A 13,001-nucleotide genomic window follows, 5' to 3' on the forward strand; every position below is an offset into this window, starting at 1 on the left:
ATGTCTCTGCTTTATTTGCAACTTCTTCCCAGTACATCCTGGCCTTTTCATCCTGGCTCCCCAGCTTCCAAGGTTGGAGCTGCCTCCCCCCTTCCCCCCAATGGGGTCCCATTTGTTAGGATTACATGTGTGGGCTACTCTACCTGGCCTTCTGTAATCTATTCTAAAATTTGTTTTCAGCTGTTCATTAATTTTCAAGTTTAGTTATTTGTGCCAGAAAAACACAAACTTGTTTATACCCGAGGGAGTCAGTCACCCATGCTGGGCTTGTTTTTCTTCTCTCTGTCATTTGTGGATCTGCCCCAGCCCTACAGCTGGCTCCTTCACTGGAACAAGATGGCTTCTCTTAGCTTCACACCATATGCAGTAGCTGAGATAGTGCTGTTTTCCTTCCCAACTTCTGTGCAAGTCCTCTGAGGTTCTCTCTAGTTGGAATTGACTCATGATCTTCTAAAGCCTGCTCTGGGATCAGAGGGATGAACTATGGCATTTTCTTAGCTTTTGGAGGACTTAGCAGTGAGAAGAAATGACTCTCCTAAACCACAATCAGGATGGTCTCTCCAGATGCCCAGGGATGGACTTCAACTCGTTTGCTATGGTTCCAAATCAAACAGGGCATGCTCAATGACACAGTAACCACTTGGCCCACATTTTGTCTTTGATATTATTAATGCTGATCAGCATACATTAGTTAGGCAGGGGGTGGATTTCATCATGACATTTACACGCACACTTACAATGTTGTACCACTTTCCCTTTCATTAAAGGACACTTATTTTAAAATGCAACAGCTACCGACACGCTCGGTGGTGGGGAGGGGCCATAGAAGAGTTCATCCAGAAACACGGCACCAACTTTCTCAAAGATCACCGATTCGGATCTTATGCAGCCATCCAGGAGAACACATTAGCCAAATGGTAAGGGGCTCTTTCTCCTGGGCTCACCAGGGGTCCATGGGAGCCATCTGAAGTCACAGGGGTATAAATTCACGTGGAATGCACTTTCAAAACCCTGAGGAGATTATGCATTGTATCAAACAAGGTTCGCATGGAGGCCATCCTGAAGCTGAGGACATGTGACTGAAGAGTCATTTCCCTAATTTTGTTTGTAAGATTTTTCACTGTGAATTTAGCTACTTTAAAGTTAGTGCTAATTTCATATTTTTTTAGTAATATAAAGTGAAAGCTCATTACCCATAATTTGGGGAATCGAATTTACTTCCTACTATGTCTTCCCCCCCCCCCCCCCCCCCCGATTGTGCCACTCTCAAGACCTTGGAGCTGTCCCTGTGCTTTTTTGCCCAAGACTACTGATTTGTAACTTGAGCCACATTTCTACTTCCAGCTTTTTTTTTTTTTTTTTTTTTTTTTTGTCAGTTGTGGAGCTTGAACTCAGGGTCTGTATTTTAGCTCTTTCTGCTCAAGGTCGATACTCTATCACTTAGAGCCACAGCCCCACCTCTGGTTTTCTGGTAGTTAATTGGACATAAGAGTCTCACAGAGTTTCCTGCCTGGGCTGGCTTTGAACAGGAATCCTCATCTCAGCCTCCTGAGTAGCTAGGATCACAGGCATGAGCCACCAGTGCCCAGCTTCTGTATTATTTTTGGTAGTTAATTGGAGATAAAAGTCTCACAGACATTTCTATCTGGGTTGACTTCAACCCTGATCCTCAGATTTCAGCCTCCTGAGTAGCTTAGCTAGGAGCTAGGAACCACTGGCCCCTGGCACCATATTTTATTTTATTATGGGACTGAAGTTTGAACTTGCTTGGCTTGCCTACTCAGAGCTGGCTCTACCACTTAAGCCATACCTGTAGACAGAGTGTTTGCTGGTTAATGTAAGAGAGTCTCTTGCTGAGATGTTTCTTTCAAATAAAAATCATACCAACCCTGTCTGCCATGGATGAAAATCTGTTTTTCAGTTCCAAACGTTCAATAGGATAGGAGAATTCATCTGTCCCCTCTGATAATGAGGCTCAGTCCATTTGTTCTCTGAGAAGAGAAGAATTAGGTTGCTCATGTCTCTCTGCCTTCTGCCCTTCCTAGGTGATAGGCAGAATGTTGTGTTTTTAATTTTAACTTTCCTTTTCCTTTTGCACATGAGCAAAAACCTGATGATGTTATAGATCAGACAGTGTCGTTTGTCTTGTTTTACTGTAGGGTATGCTCATTTTCATTTTGCTTTGTTGAACAAAGTCATCCAAAAACAGAATCCCCAACCCTGTGTCTTTCAGGTATGTTAACGCCAAGGGATATTTTGAAGACGTGGCAAATGCAATGGAAGAAGCCAGCGAGGAGATATTTATCACAGACTGGTGGTTAGTATTCACCCAAGAAAATTAATTGTCTATATTTAAAATTGACCAAGGTACCATGTTCATTCAGAACCCTCCATCATGAAAACTAGTGGGGCCCACAGATTGTTTGACCCAGGTCACAACCAACTACTTGTAGCCTCCAATATTCAAACAAACTGGGCCTCTAAACATATAATCTTATAATATTTAGCTTGAATGACCTCATCTTTATCTTTCTGGTTGGAAGCAGATACCCATGTGCTTGCTTATCGTAGTGGATACTAGCCAGTTCTAGGTGTTGCTATGGAGAGGACAGAAGCTGATGCTCCTTGGGGGTCTCTCCTCTGTGCATGTTTGTCATCTGGTCCAGTGACCACACTTCTGGTTGTCCCTCTGCAGTTGAAATCTTTCATTTGTCTGTTACAGTTCAAATGTCTTTGGTAATGACCAGGCCCAGCCAACTCTTCTGGTGATAACTCAGATTTTAACTTTTAGACCCTCTTTAAGATCATCTGTGGAAGTGATATTGCTTACTAAAGCCATGGACCTAAAGTTCCCTGGCTCTTTGAAATTTTTGCTCTTAAAGTTTGTGAGAATATTGTAATGTGGCTTGAGTTCCCATCTGCCTGGACAGTTAAGACCCATTGTAGGGACTAAAAGTGTCCAGATGAAATGGAAGTATCTAAAATATGATTTCTTTCTGGGATCTTCTTAGTTGCCTGAAATGCTCTTTATTTGTCTGTAGCCTATTTCCTTCCAAATATGATCTTACAGATGAAATTTGGAAATAGCATTGTAATTTATTTTTTTTTAACTATAGAAGATAGAGGTTGAGGAAATAATAGGGAGGTGAACTGATTTTTCATGGGTTTTCTTTTTTTTATTGTGAAAATACTGTACAGAGGGGTTACAATTACATGGGCAAGATAATGAGTACATTTCTTATCAAGCATTGTAGCCTCCTCCTTTGTTTCCCCTTCCCAACCCATCCTCCCCCCCACCCTCCACCCAATCCTCCTTCCCCACCCCTACCAAAGTTGTAACGTTCATTTTTGACCTAATGACTTGTACATCTCATTGTTGCAATGGGTCCACCTGTATCCCTGTTTTAACGATTTGTTTTTTCCCTTTCCCTCCACAAATTATACCAACATCATATACAGTGAAAGCAGGGGTTATACTGTGGGGGAGGGACATACAAAGCAACAAAGAAATACCTTATAAATGTGTTAGAAACAATCACCTGAAAGAAAAAAAAACATTTGAATACATATCTTAGGTTTCATTTCCCTAACATCAACTTAGACCGTTTCTGTTTGACTCACTCACATGGAGTAATTCCTGAATGGTCTTCCATCTTGCCACTATGGGAGTGGTCCTGTGCACTGTAGGGTGCTTAGCAACTCCTTCCCCACCCCCATCGCTGGCGCCAGAGAGAAAGCCCATTGTCTCTTGTCCTCATCCCTGGAGTAGAGGAGGGTCCTGCAGCATCTATAGTGACTAGATAAGGAGGCACGTCCCTGATGGTCCTGTGATGCTAAACTTAGTCCTGGTCTTCATATCCTGGTCCAACTTTGTCTTTTCACTTACTACAAAGGAATATGGCTTCGCAATTAGAAGGTTTGTGTTGATGCTGTTGAATATATTTGAAACACAAGGCAATAAAAAGTCAATCTTAATGCAGCACTATATCCCTAAGAATATTTTTTGCAAGTTTGGCAAATGTGGGTGTGTGTGTAAGAGAAGAGAGAGAGAGAGAGAGACAGAGATAAAGACAGAGATAGAATTTTTTTTTCCCAAGCCAATAATCTTTTATGCTTTTTGCAAGAAAATAATATCCCTTTTGAAGACAATAAACACTGAAACATAGACATAAGCAAATATATAAAGAGATGGAACCTACAATGATATTTTTCTTAACACTCAACAAGAGACTGAATCAGATGATTTCTATTTATTACTGCACTTGGATAGCCTCTCACTACATTTAAGTCTGAAATGAAATCTTCATGGTGACTTCCCCGTTAACAAGGGTATTTTTCAGATGTGGTCCCAAAGAGTGTGCACTAACACTTTATTGGTTTAATTTGGTATCAGCAGCCTGTCTTCATGATGGCACATGAATGCTCTTTGGACATTTGCTTAACTTTTTTGGAAATATATGGTCACATTTTTTTCTCTTCTTCCTCCTCCTTTTCATGTTCAGAATTTCTTTATGGCGTAGGTACTAGGGATTGAACTATGAGCATTGTGCTCTCACTTAGGTTTTTTGCTCATTGCTGGCATCTGCTACCTGAATTATGCCTCCACTTCCAGCTTTCTGCTGATTAATTGGAGGCCTGGGCTGGCTTTGAACTAGGATCTTCAGATCTGAGTTTCCTGAGTAGCTAGGATTACAGGCTTGAGTCACCAGTACCTAGTACCCTTTGATCTTTTTACGTATGGGGTTGTTTGTCTTTTCAGTTGTTGGATATCTTTATATATTGTAATTAAAAGTAACTGTTCTATTACCTTTTACATTCATGATTTCTGATAAGAAATGTGCAGTCACTTAGTGATTGACTCCCCTCCTAAACAATATCTTGTTTTTCTCCTGAGTGCTTTCAAATGCTCCTTCTGTTTAATTTACATTCAGTTTGGTTATATATTTGAGTTTATTCTGCTTGAGGTACTTTGAGCACTGGTTGTGGTTGTAATTTTATATCTTTAACCAAATTTGAGTAATTCTCACCATTATTTCTTCAGATTTTTTTGTGTTTTCCTCTTTTCCTTCTTCTGCAACTCTAATAACACATTTTAAAAGTGTTGTTTTTGAAAATTTGTTTTGCTTGTTAAATACAGTCCCACAGTCTGTGAGGCCCTATTCATTAAGAAATATCTTGTTGTTTAGAGTGAACAATTTCCATTTGTCTATTTTCAAATTTACTGCTGAATTCTTCTATTATCTTTATTGTAGTAATAGATACCCACTGAGCAGTGGATTTTTCCATTTTGAAATTTTCATTTTGAAATTTTCTTCTCTTAGTATCTTCTGTTTTTTTATGGAGACTTATTTTCTGGTCATTTCATGAGTGTTTCCCTTATTTTTAACATTGTTTCATCTAAAAAGAAATTAAACTAGATAAACATCCAGCTTGCCGTTGACATCTGTTTCCTTGTGATTTCTGCAGTAATTTGGTACTTTAGAAAAATTTAATATTATAACTCTTAGTATTGTTGGAATCTAATGTTACTTTTGTTTTGGTCAGCATTCGGCTTATTTGGGTTTAGGCAGAAAGTTTAACCCAGCCCACCAGGGGTGTGGTTTTAATGTAACTTGTGGGTTTTTACTTTTTTTGTTTTTGTCTCTGCTGTGGTGGTCTGATCTGTTGTACATACACTGCACCACCTAGCGGCCACACTGAACCCAGGTGCTCAGCTTCGTAAACTCTTAGGATCCAGTGGACAGCTTGTGCTAAGTCAGAAGATGATAAGCACCTTTTTGAAGTTGCTTTTCTGGACTCCATCCCCCTCCATGATCTCTCAGGAGCTCTCTACTTCCCTGTAGCTCCTCATTTCAGTACTGTTTAGAGAGGTGAGTTTGATTTAACCAGCTCTGCACCACACATCAGCTTGGGCACACACATCACACTTCGTTCCATCTGGTGCAAAGTTCCCTTCACACAGAGAGAGAGAGAGAGAGAGAGAGAGAGAGAGAGAGAGAGAGAGAGAGAGAGAGAGAGAGAGAGAGAGAGAGAGAGAGAGAGAGAGAGAGAGAGAGAGAGACAGACAGACAGACAGACAGACAGACAGACAGACAGACAGACAGACAGACAGAGACAGACAGACAGAGACAGAGAGAGACAGAGTGAGAGAGAGGGGAGAGAGAGAAGGAGGGAGACTGTCAGCACAAAACACCCATCTCCCTCATCAAGCCCGAGCCAGAGGACTTCTAGAGTTTTCTCTGTGCCAATACTATTTTGAGGTGTTGTCCAGGCCACAGAACTAAAGAAAGAAAAGCAGTCTATATGCCATTCAGTCTATACACTTCTGGGTCTGGGTTTCTTTTTCAGTATTGAGCCTTTCAATTGAACAATATACATTCCGCTATTTATTTAGATCTTACTTCATTTTTCTCAGTACTGTGCATTTCTGTGTAGTGATCTTATGCAAGTGTTGTGAAATTTGTCACTAAGTACTTTGTCCCTTTTATATAGTTGTGATACTTTAGACTTCATTTTCTTGCCAGTCACTGAGAGCATAAATAACTAAACATATAGTTAACCTTTGTATATGAATCACATATTTTGCTAAATTCACTTATTCATTCTGGCTGTCATGTTTGTACCTTCCTTAGGAATTTTTTCCATCTATGATCTTGTAACCTATGACTAAAGACTATTTAGCTTCTTCTTTTCAAAGTGGCATGCTTTGTATTTTATTTTCTTGCCTTACCACATTGGCCAGAGCCATAGGGATAATGTTGAATAGAATTTGTAATATAGATCTCCATGTACTATTCCAAGAATTATGAGGAAAGCATTCAGGGCTTTATAACATATGTAATGTGAGAGGCATTTTTTATAGATGCCTTTTACTGAGACAATTTATTTCTACTTAAAATTTGTTATGTTTTTATTTTGAATGGCTACTGGATTTTGTCAGTTTTTCCTTCACTGTTTGAACTGGTCTTTTCTTTTTTCTCTCTCTCTAATTTTCCCTCCCAATGTGGTAAATTATATTGATTGTTTTAAACTCTTATACCTACCTCACATTCCTAAAATAATCCTACTTGACCATGGTCTGTTGTCCTATTGATCAGCTTCTAGGTTTTGGTCAATATTTTCACTTTGCTGTTTATCAGAGATAGTGTGTTTCTCTCTTCCTGCATTGTCTTTTAGCAGCTGGAGTGGCCTCATTAGCTGAGTAAATGTTAACAGAGTTAGTAAATGTTCTCTCTCCTTTATTTTCTGAAAGTATTTGGGTAAGATCAACATTCCTTCCTTAAATATTTGAAAATTTTCATCTGTTAAGTGTCAGGGCCTGTAATGTCCTTTGTGGAAAACTTTAAATTATGTATGAGTTTGGGTTTTTAATAGATATGTAGGGTTCATCAGAGTTTCTATTTTCATTCCCATTTTAGAAACTTTTTTTTCAAAGACTTGTCCATTTTATCTAAATTATCACAAATACTGCTATAGTAATTTATAATGTTTATTATCCATTTAATATTATTTTCATGTTTGTTAATGTCTATAAGACTTATAGTAATTTCTTGTCCTTTTATTTTATCACATGGCTAATTTATGCTTCTTTTTTAAAACAACAATATCAGCAAGGCACCAGTGGCTCATGGCTGCAATCTTAGCTGCTCAGGAGACTGAGGTCTGAGGATCAAAGCCATCCTGGGGAGGAAAGTTCATGAGACTCTTATCTCTGATTAAGGACCAAAAAAAGCTGTAGTTCAAGTGGTATAGCACCAGCCTTGGTCACAAAAGCTCAGTGACAGTGCCCTGGCCCAGAGTTCATACCCCACGATGGCACCAGGGTGTGGGGGGGAGGGGGTGGCTGGAAACAGTAACAACTTATTAGAGCTTTTCTTGTGTTAGTTATTTTTAGAATTTTGTACTTTTTGCCTGGGTTAAGTAACTGAGTTTTCAGGTATGTGCCACCATACCTGGCCCATCTCTCTTGTTCTTTGTTTCCATTTTTAGCTTGTTTCTATTTTAGTTCTTATTAGTCTCTTCCATCTCACTTTTTAGTGTAATTGCTTCATTTTCTATTGACCTAAATAAGAGCCCTGCTCTGGTTATTTGTTCTAAACATTTTATTTTTTCATAAAAATATTTAAAGCTATAGGACCTTCTACAGGGTGAATTTACCTAAAGGCATATATTAACATCTGTGGTCTCTGAAATTCAGATATATCCTGTATTCAATAACATCTCCCAGATATCATTTCTATAACTGTTTTTTAATGATACACAGTAATGTTGCATCTGAGGATTACTGATGTCCATGGTCCAGTAAAATGTCATATTAGACCATTCTTTTGAACCTTGTTTATTAGTAAAAACAGTCTTGATATATTATAGCCAGAGAGTCATTACTGCCTTCCCCTGCCATGTGGCCACTAATTACACTTTGTGTAGAGCTCAAGTATCCTTCTTCTGTCTTTTCCTGCATTCTAAAATTTATGACTATTTGAGACCTCTCTTCCACTCTTTCAAAATATCCAGTAGAATATCCTGCTCCCAAGTGAGTTGTAGAAAAAAACTATTAAAACATCCCCTCAAATTGAAGCTGCTACATGCATAATTAATGTATATATAAAAACGGCTTGTGATGGCTCCCGCCTGTATTCCTAGCTACTCAGGAGGCTGAGCTCTGATTGTGGTTCAAAACTAGCCTGAGCAGGAAAGTCCATGAGCCTCTTATCTCCAATAAACTACAAAAAGAGCTGGAAATGGAGCTGTGGCTCAAGTGGTAGAGCACTAGCCTTGCTGGCCAAAATAAAAAAAAAAAAATGATTTGTAGTGAGTATGCACTGGTAGCTCATACCTATAATCCTAACTTCTCAGTAGACAGAGAACTGAAGATCTTCCCCACAGTCAGATAACTCTGAGAGACTCTTATTTCCAATTAACCAGCAAAAATCCAGGAATGGAGCTGTGGCTCAAGTGGTAGAGCCCTCACTAGCTATGAGTGCAAATTCTGAGCAAGAGCTCAAAGCCCTGAGTTCAGGCCCCAGAACTAGCTGCTATCTTTCACCTTCAGAGAGCCAAAGATGCACCATGATGTTTTCCCTACTTAAAACTGATTTATTTTCATGTTCTTTGATCTTTCACCAGTTGCTGTGTGTCCTCTTGTTTGCCTATAATTGCCTCTTGGCTTTTTTCCTAATCGAAATGAAATGTATAATAAGCATTTATGCTGTGTGGAATCCTCTCTTGCCTTAGTGTTCCTAGCCCATTCTGTTCCTTTAGAAACTTCATTTTTCAATTCTTTTCACTGAATGAAATAGAGCACAGTAATGGTTTCTTCCCATGTGTCTAGTTCCTGTGTGGAGAACTTTAGCAAGCAGAACACGGTTCCCAGGTTCCCACGGGAATTCTCTGGAGGCTTTCTTTAATCCTCCAGGCCTCAGATTTCAGAGAAGAGCTTGCTTTTACCCCCTGTTTGTGTTTCCTTCCCCACAGGGACCTTAAAGTGTGCATGTCACTCCCACCAATTGGGAACCCAACTGCAGGGGAGAGGTGACTGACCTGTCCTCTTAGCTGCCTGTGGCCCCACTAGGGAACAAGAGCCCAGGGATTGCTCTTGCCTTTGGAGAGTTTCATGTGTCTGGGTCCCTCCTCCTTCCCTGTTCAGAGAGAGAGCTACCCCCCCCCTCCCCAGGGCCCTGTAGACTCTGGGGCTGCTTTCTGATCACTTGAAGGAGGCTGGAACAGTGAGGATTTGTCTCAGTCACTGGGACAGCGCTGAAGGTTGGGGACATGACTAGTTTATTGCAGAGGACTCTGGTTTTTTCCCTGAGAACTTTCATGTGGCTGCTCCTCTTCAAGTGTCATGCAGCCTGATGCTGGAAGTGCCTTCTGCTGGTGTGGCATGCTTGTGCTCCTGCACATATGTACTTGCAGTGGTGTGTGTGTGTGTGTGTGTGTGTGTGTGTGTGTGTGTGTGTGTCTGTGTGTGTGTGTGTGTTCCATTAAGAAGGAAAGTCCTTTCTGTTGTTGTTGACCATGGGGCTTGAACTCAGGGCCTGGGAGCCGTCCCTGAGCTCTTTTGCTCAAGGCTAGTGCTCCACTTCTGGTTTTCTTGTGGTTAGAAATGAGTCTCACAGACTTTCCTGCCTGGGCTGTCTTTTAACTGTGATCCTCAGATCTCAGCCTCCTGAGTAGCTAAGATTCTAGTCATGAGCCACCAGCAGCTGGCCAGGAAAACCTGTCTTACATACCTCATTGTCCAGGACCACCTCACCTTTGCTTTAGCTGCACAAGAGTCTAAGAAAGCTACTATTTAGAATATACATATGCCTCATAGGAGACAGGCCTTAACAGCAAGCATGGGAGTGTGGACACGGGGCTGGCAACCCCGTGTACTTCCATTTACATGTGTATAAAAGAGAAATTGAGGTAGGCTTTTATTTTTTATTTTTATTTTTTTGGTGCTGAGGATTGAACCCAGGTTCACATAGATACTCTATACTCTATCACTGAGTTATACCCTAACTGAAATAAATGTTTTATATGGATAAAGTTCTGTTTTTTTTTCTTCCTTCATGAAGTTGTCCCATGGCAACTCCAGTAATCTACAATAAAGTTCACCTACCACAGTGAAGGGTGCCAATAGCATTTGCTGAGAAACTGTGATTGGTTTTGATGACACAGTAAAACATTTACAATTTTTACTTGGTTTTATGACTTCAGGCTGAGTCCAGAAATCTTCCTGAAACGACCTGTGGTTGAAGGAAATCGCTGGAGGCTGGACTGCATTCTTAAACGAAAAGCAGTAAGTGTTTTACTAACAAAAGCTATAATTTTTGAATGCTGCCTCTGAAGTCTCAACATTTTACTTTAGAGTTTGGCAACAATCAGGATTATTACTGTTTCCTAGTTTGTTTGGTTCTACTGTTTTTCTTATTACTTTTGAGTGGATAAATACTTTAGGCTACCTAATTTGCAACATGAATTATATTACCATCTGTAATTTCTGCTCGATAGTTATGGCTAGTTAATTTTATAGGCCAAAACTGGCAATAAAACTTCATCATTGAATAATAAACGGGGAAACAAGACAGAGACTTTTATTTTGTTCCTTATGTGGTCACATGTGTAGGAGACAAATGGAACCCAGAGATGGGTGTCTGCTTGTTGGGATGGTTGTGGGAGAAGGACAGTCAGAATCAAAGATGTCCCAGCTCTTTCGGGGCATGTCACAGTTAGAACGTGAAGTATTTCCTGTAGATTGTGGGCAAACACTGACTGTGGTCTTTTTGTAAGGAAAAGTAAATAATCACAGCCATGCAGTCTCACCAGTGACAACATTTACATGATTAGTGAATTCTGTTTAACTAATGGATCCTTGACTAAATTAAACTAAATAGACTAGATCTGGATTATATTAATATTCATGTCTAATTAAAGAAATTAGATAGCGCTCAAATGCTGTTTCGGGCGGTGAGGGGTGGGGAGGGTTGTTTCGTTGTGATTATCCTTTTGATGGATTGTCTAATTTGTTTCCATTCACAAAATTGAACAATCCTGCAAAGCTTCATTCAGATAGTTAGAGGGTGGTAAGTGGGTATGCAGGGAGGGAGAGGCTGAGTCAGATGGAGGGATGCTGTGGGAGGGGGGAGGGAGGGCTGCAGCAAGGTGAAGGGTGGGAGAGAGAATGAACCTGAGTATTGATGAAGGGCTGGGAAGGTGGCTCAATGGTAGAGCGCTTGCCTTGCATGCCTGAGGCCCTGGGTTCGATTCCTCAGTACCACATAAGCAAAAAAGAAAAAAGCCGGAAGTGGTGCTGTGGCTCAAGTGGTCGAGCGCTAGCCTTGAGCTGAAGAGCTGAGGGACAGCGCCCAGGTCCAGAGTTCAGGCCTCATGACTGGAACCCCCCCCCCCAAAAAAAAGAGTGTTGATGAGTGGAAACAAGTTCAGTAGCAAAAGTTAATTTTTTTTTTTTTTTGGTCAGTCATGGGGCTTGAACTCTGGGCCTGGGCACTGTTCCTCAGCTCTTCAGCTCAAAGCTAGTGCTCTACCACTTGAGTCACAGCGCCACTTCTGGGTTTTTTTTCCCCCACAGGGACTTTTTTGCCCTGGTTGGCTTTGAACCTCAATCCTCAGATCTCAGCTTCCTGAGTAGCTAGGATTACAGGTGTGAGCCACTGGCACCCAGCTTAATTTTATTTTTTAGGACTGAAGATTGAACTCAAGATCCCATGCATGCTCGTCAAGTGCTGTCCTGCTGTTATAGTCTTTATATTCTTTTTTACTTTTTAATAAATTTTTTTCCTCTTTGGATCCTGGGGAATATTCCTTAGGAATGTTCCCCAAAGCAGCACACGGTGTCATGGCCTTGGTTTGCCATTCATTTGATAAAATGCAGGCCAAGTGCTGGTGGCTCATTCCTGTAATCCTATCTGTGCAAGGGGCTGAGATCTCAGGATCTGAGTTCAAATAGACCCAGCCCAGGCAGGGAAGTTTGTAGGACTCTTATTTCTTAGGAAGCACCAAAAATCTAGAAGTGGAGGTCTGACTCAATTATATGCAAGTGAGGCCTTGAGGAGAAAAGCCAAGTGAAGGTATCAGGGGCCTGAGTTCAAGCCCTACTACCAGCTCACGTGCGTGTGCGTGTGCACATACACACACACACACACACACACACACAAGGAATGAAAGAGAGATAACTTATTTTTTGGTGGTTAGTTGAAGAGTCTTACATATTTTTCTGGCCAGGCTGGCTTTGAACTGCATCTTCAGATCTTAGCCTCCTAAGTAGTTAGGATGACAGGTGTGAGCCACCAGTTCCTAGCTTGAGAGATAATCTTCTATCTTTTGCATTTTCATGGGTCTTAATATATAGTCATGTGTCACTCTTGGTGTTGCCTTTTGCATTAAGTAGCCAGGTTATAGAAGAGAGGGAATCCAACACAGAGGAGGAGAAGATGGGGAAGTCATGGCTCATTGGAGACTCTTATCCCTCCTTCTCCCTGTTTTCTCTTGGAACA

At 40.7% G+C, this 13,001-nt stretch overlaps 1 protein-coding gene across 3 annotated transcripts in view; it reads left to right on the forward strand.

The window, feature by feature from the left end:
* The window catches only part of Pld1 (phospholipase D1), a 152,365-nt gene that overhangs the window by 76,286 nt on the left and 63,078 nt on the right, over positions 1-13,001 (forward strand). For all 3 annotated transcript variants that reach the window (XM_069991897.1, XM_069991896.1, XM_069991898.1), the window contains exons 10-12: positions 768-917; positions 2,234-2,317; positions 10,705-10,786. In XM_069991897.1, the coding sequence (XP_069847998.1) occupies positions 768-917; positions 2,234-2,317; positions 10,705-10,786 (316 nt within the window). The remainder of the gene's footprint in view (positions 1-767; positions 918-2,233; positions 2,318-10,704; positions 10,787-13,001) is intronic.

Source organism: Dipodomys merriami, unplaced genomic scaffold (assembly GCF_024711535.1).
Source record: "Dipodomys merriami isolate MVZ:Mamm:240054 unplaced genomic scaffold, mDipMer1.0.p SCAF_40, whole genome shotgun sequence".
Classification (NCBI taxonomy): Eukaryota; Metazoa; Chordata; class Mammalia; order Rodentia; family Heteromyidae; genus Dipodomys; species Dipodomys merriami.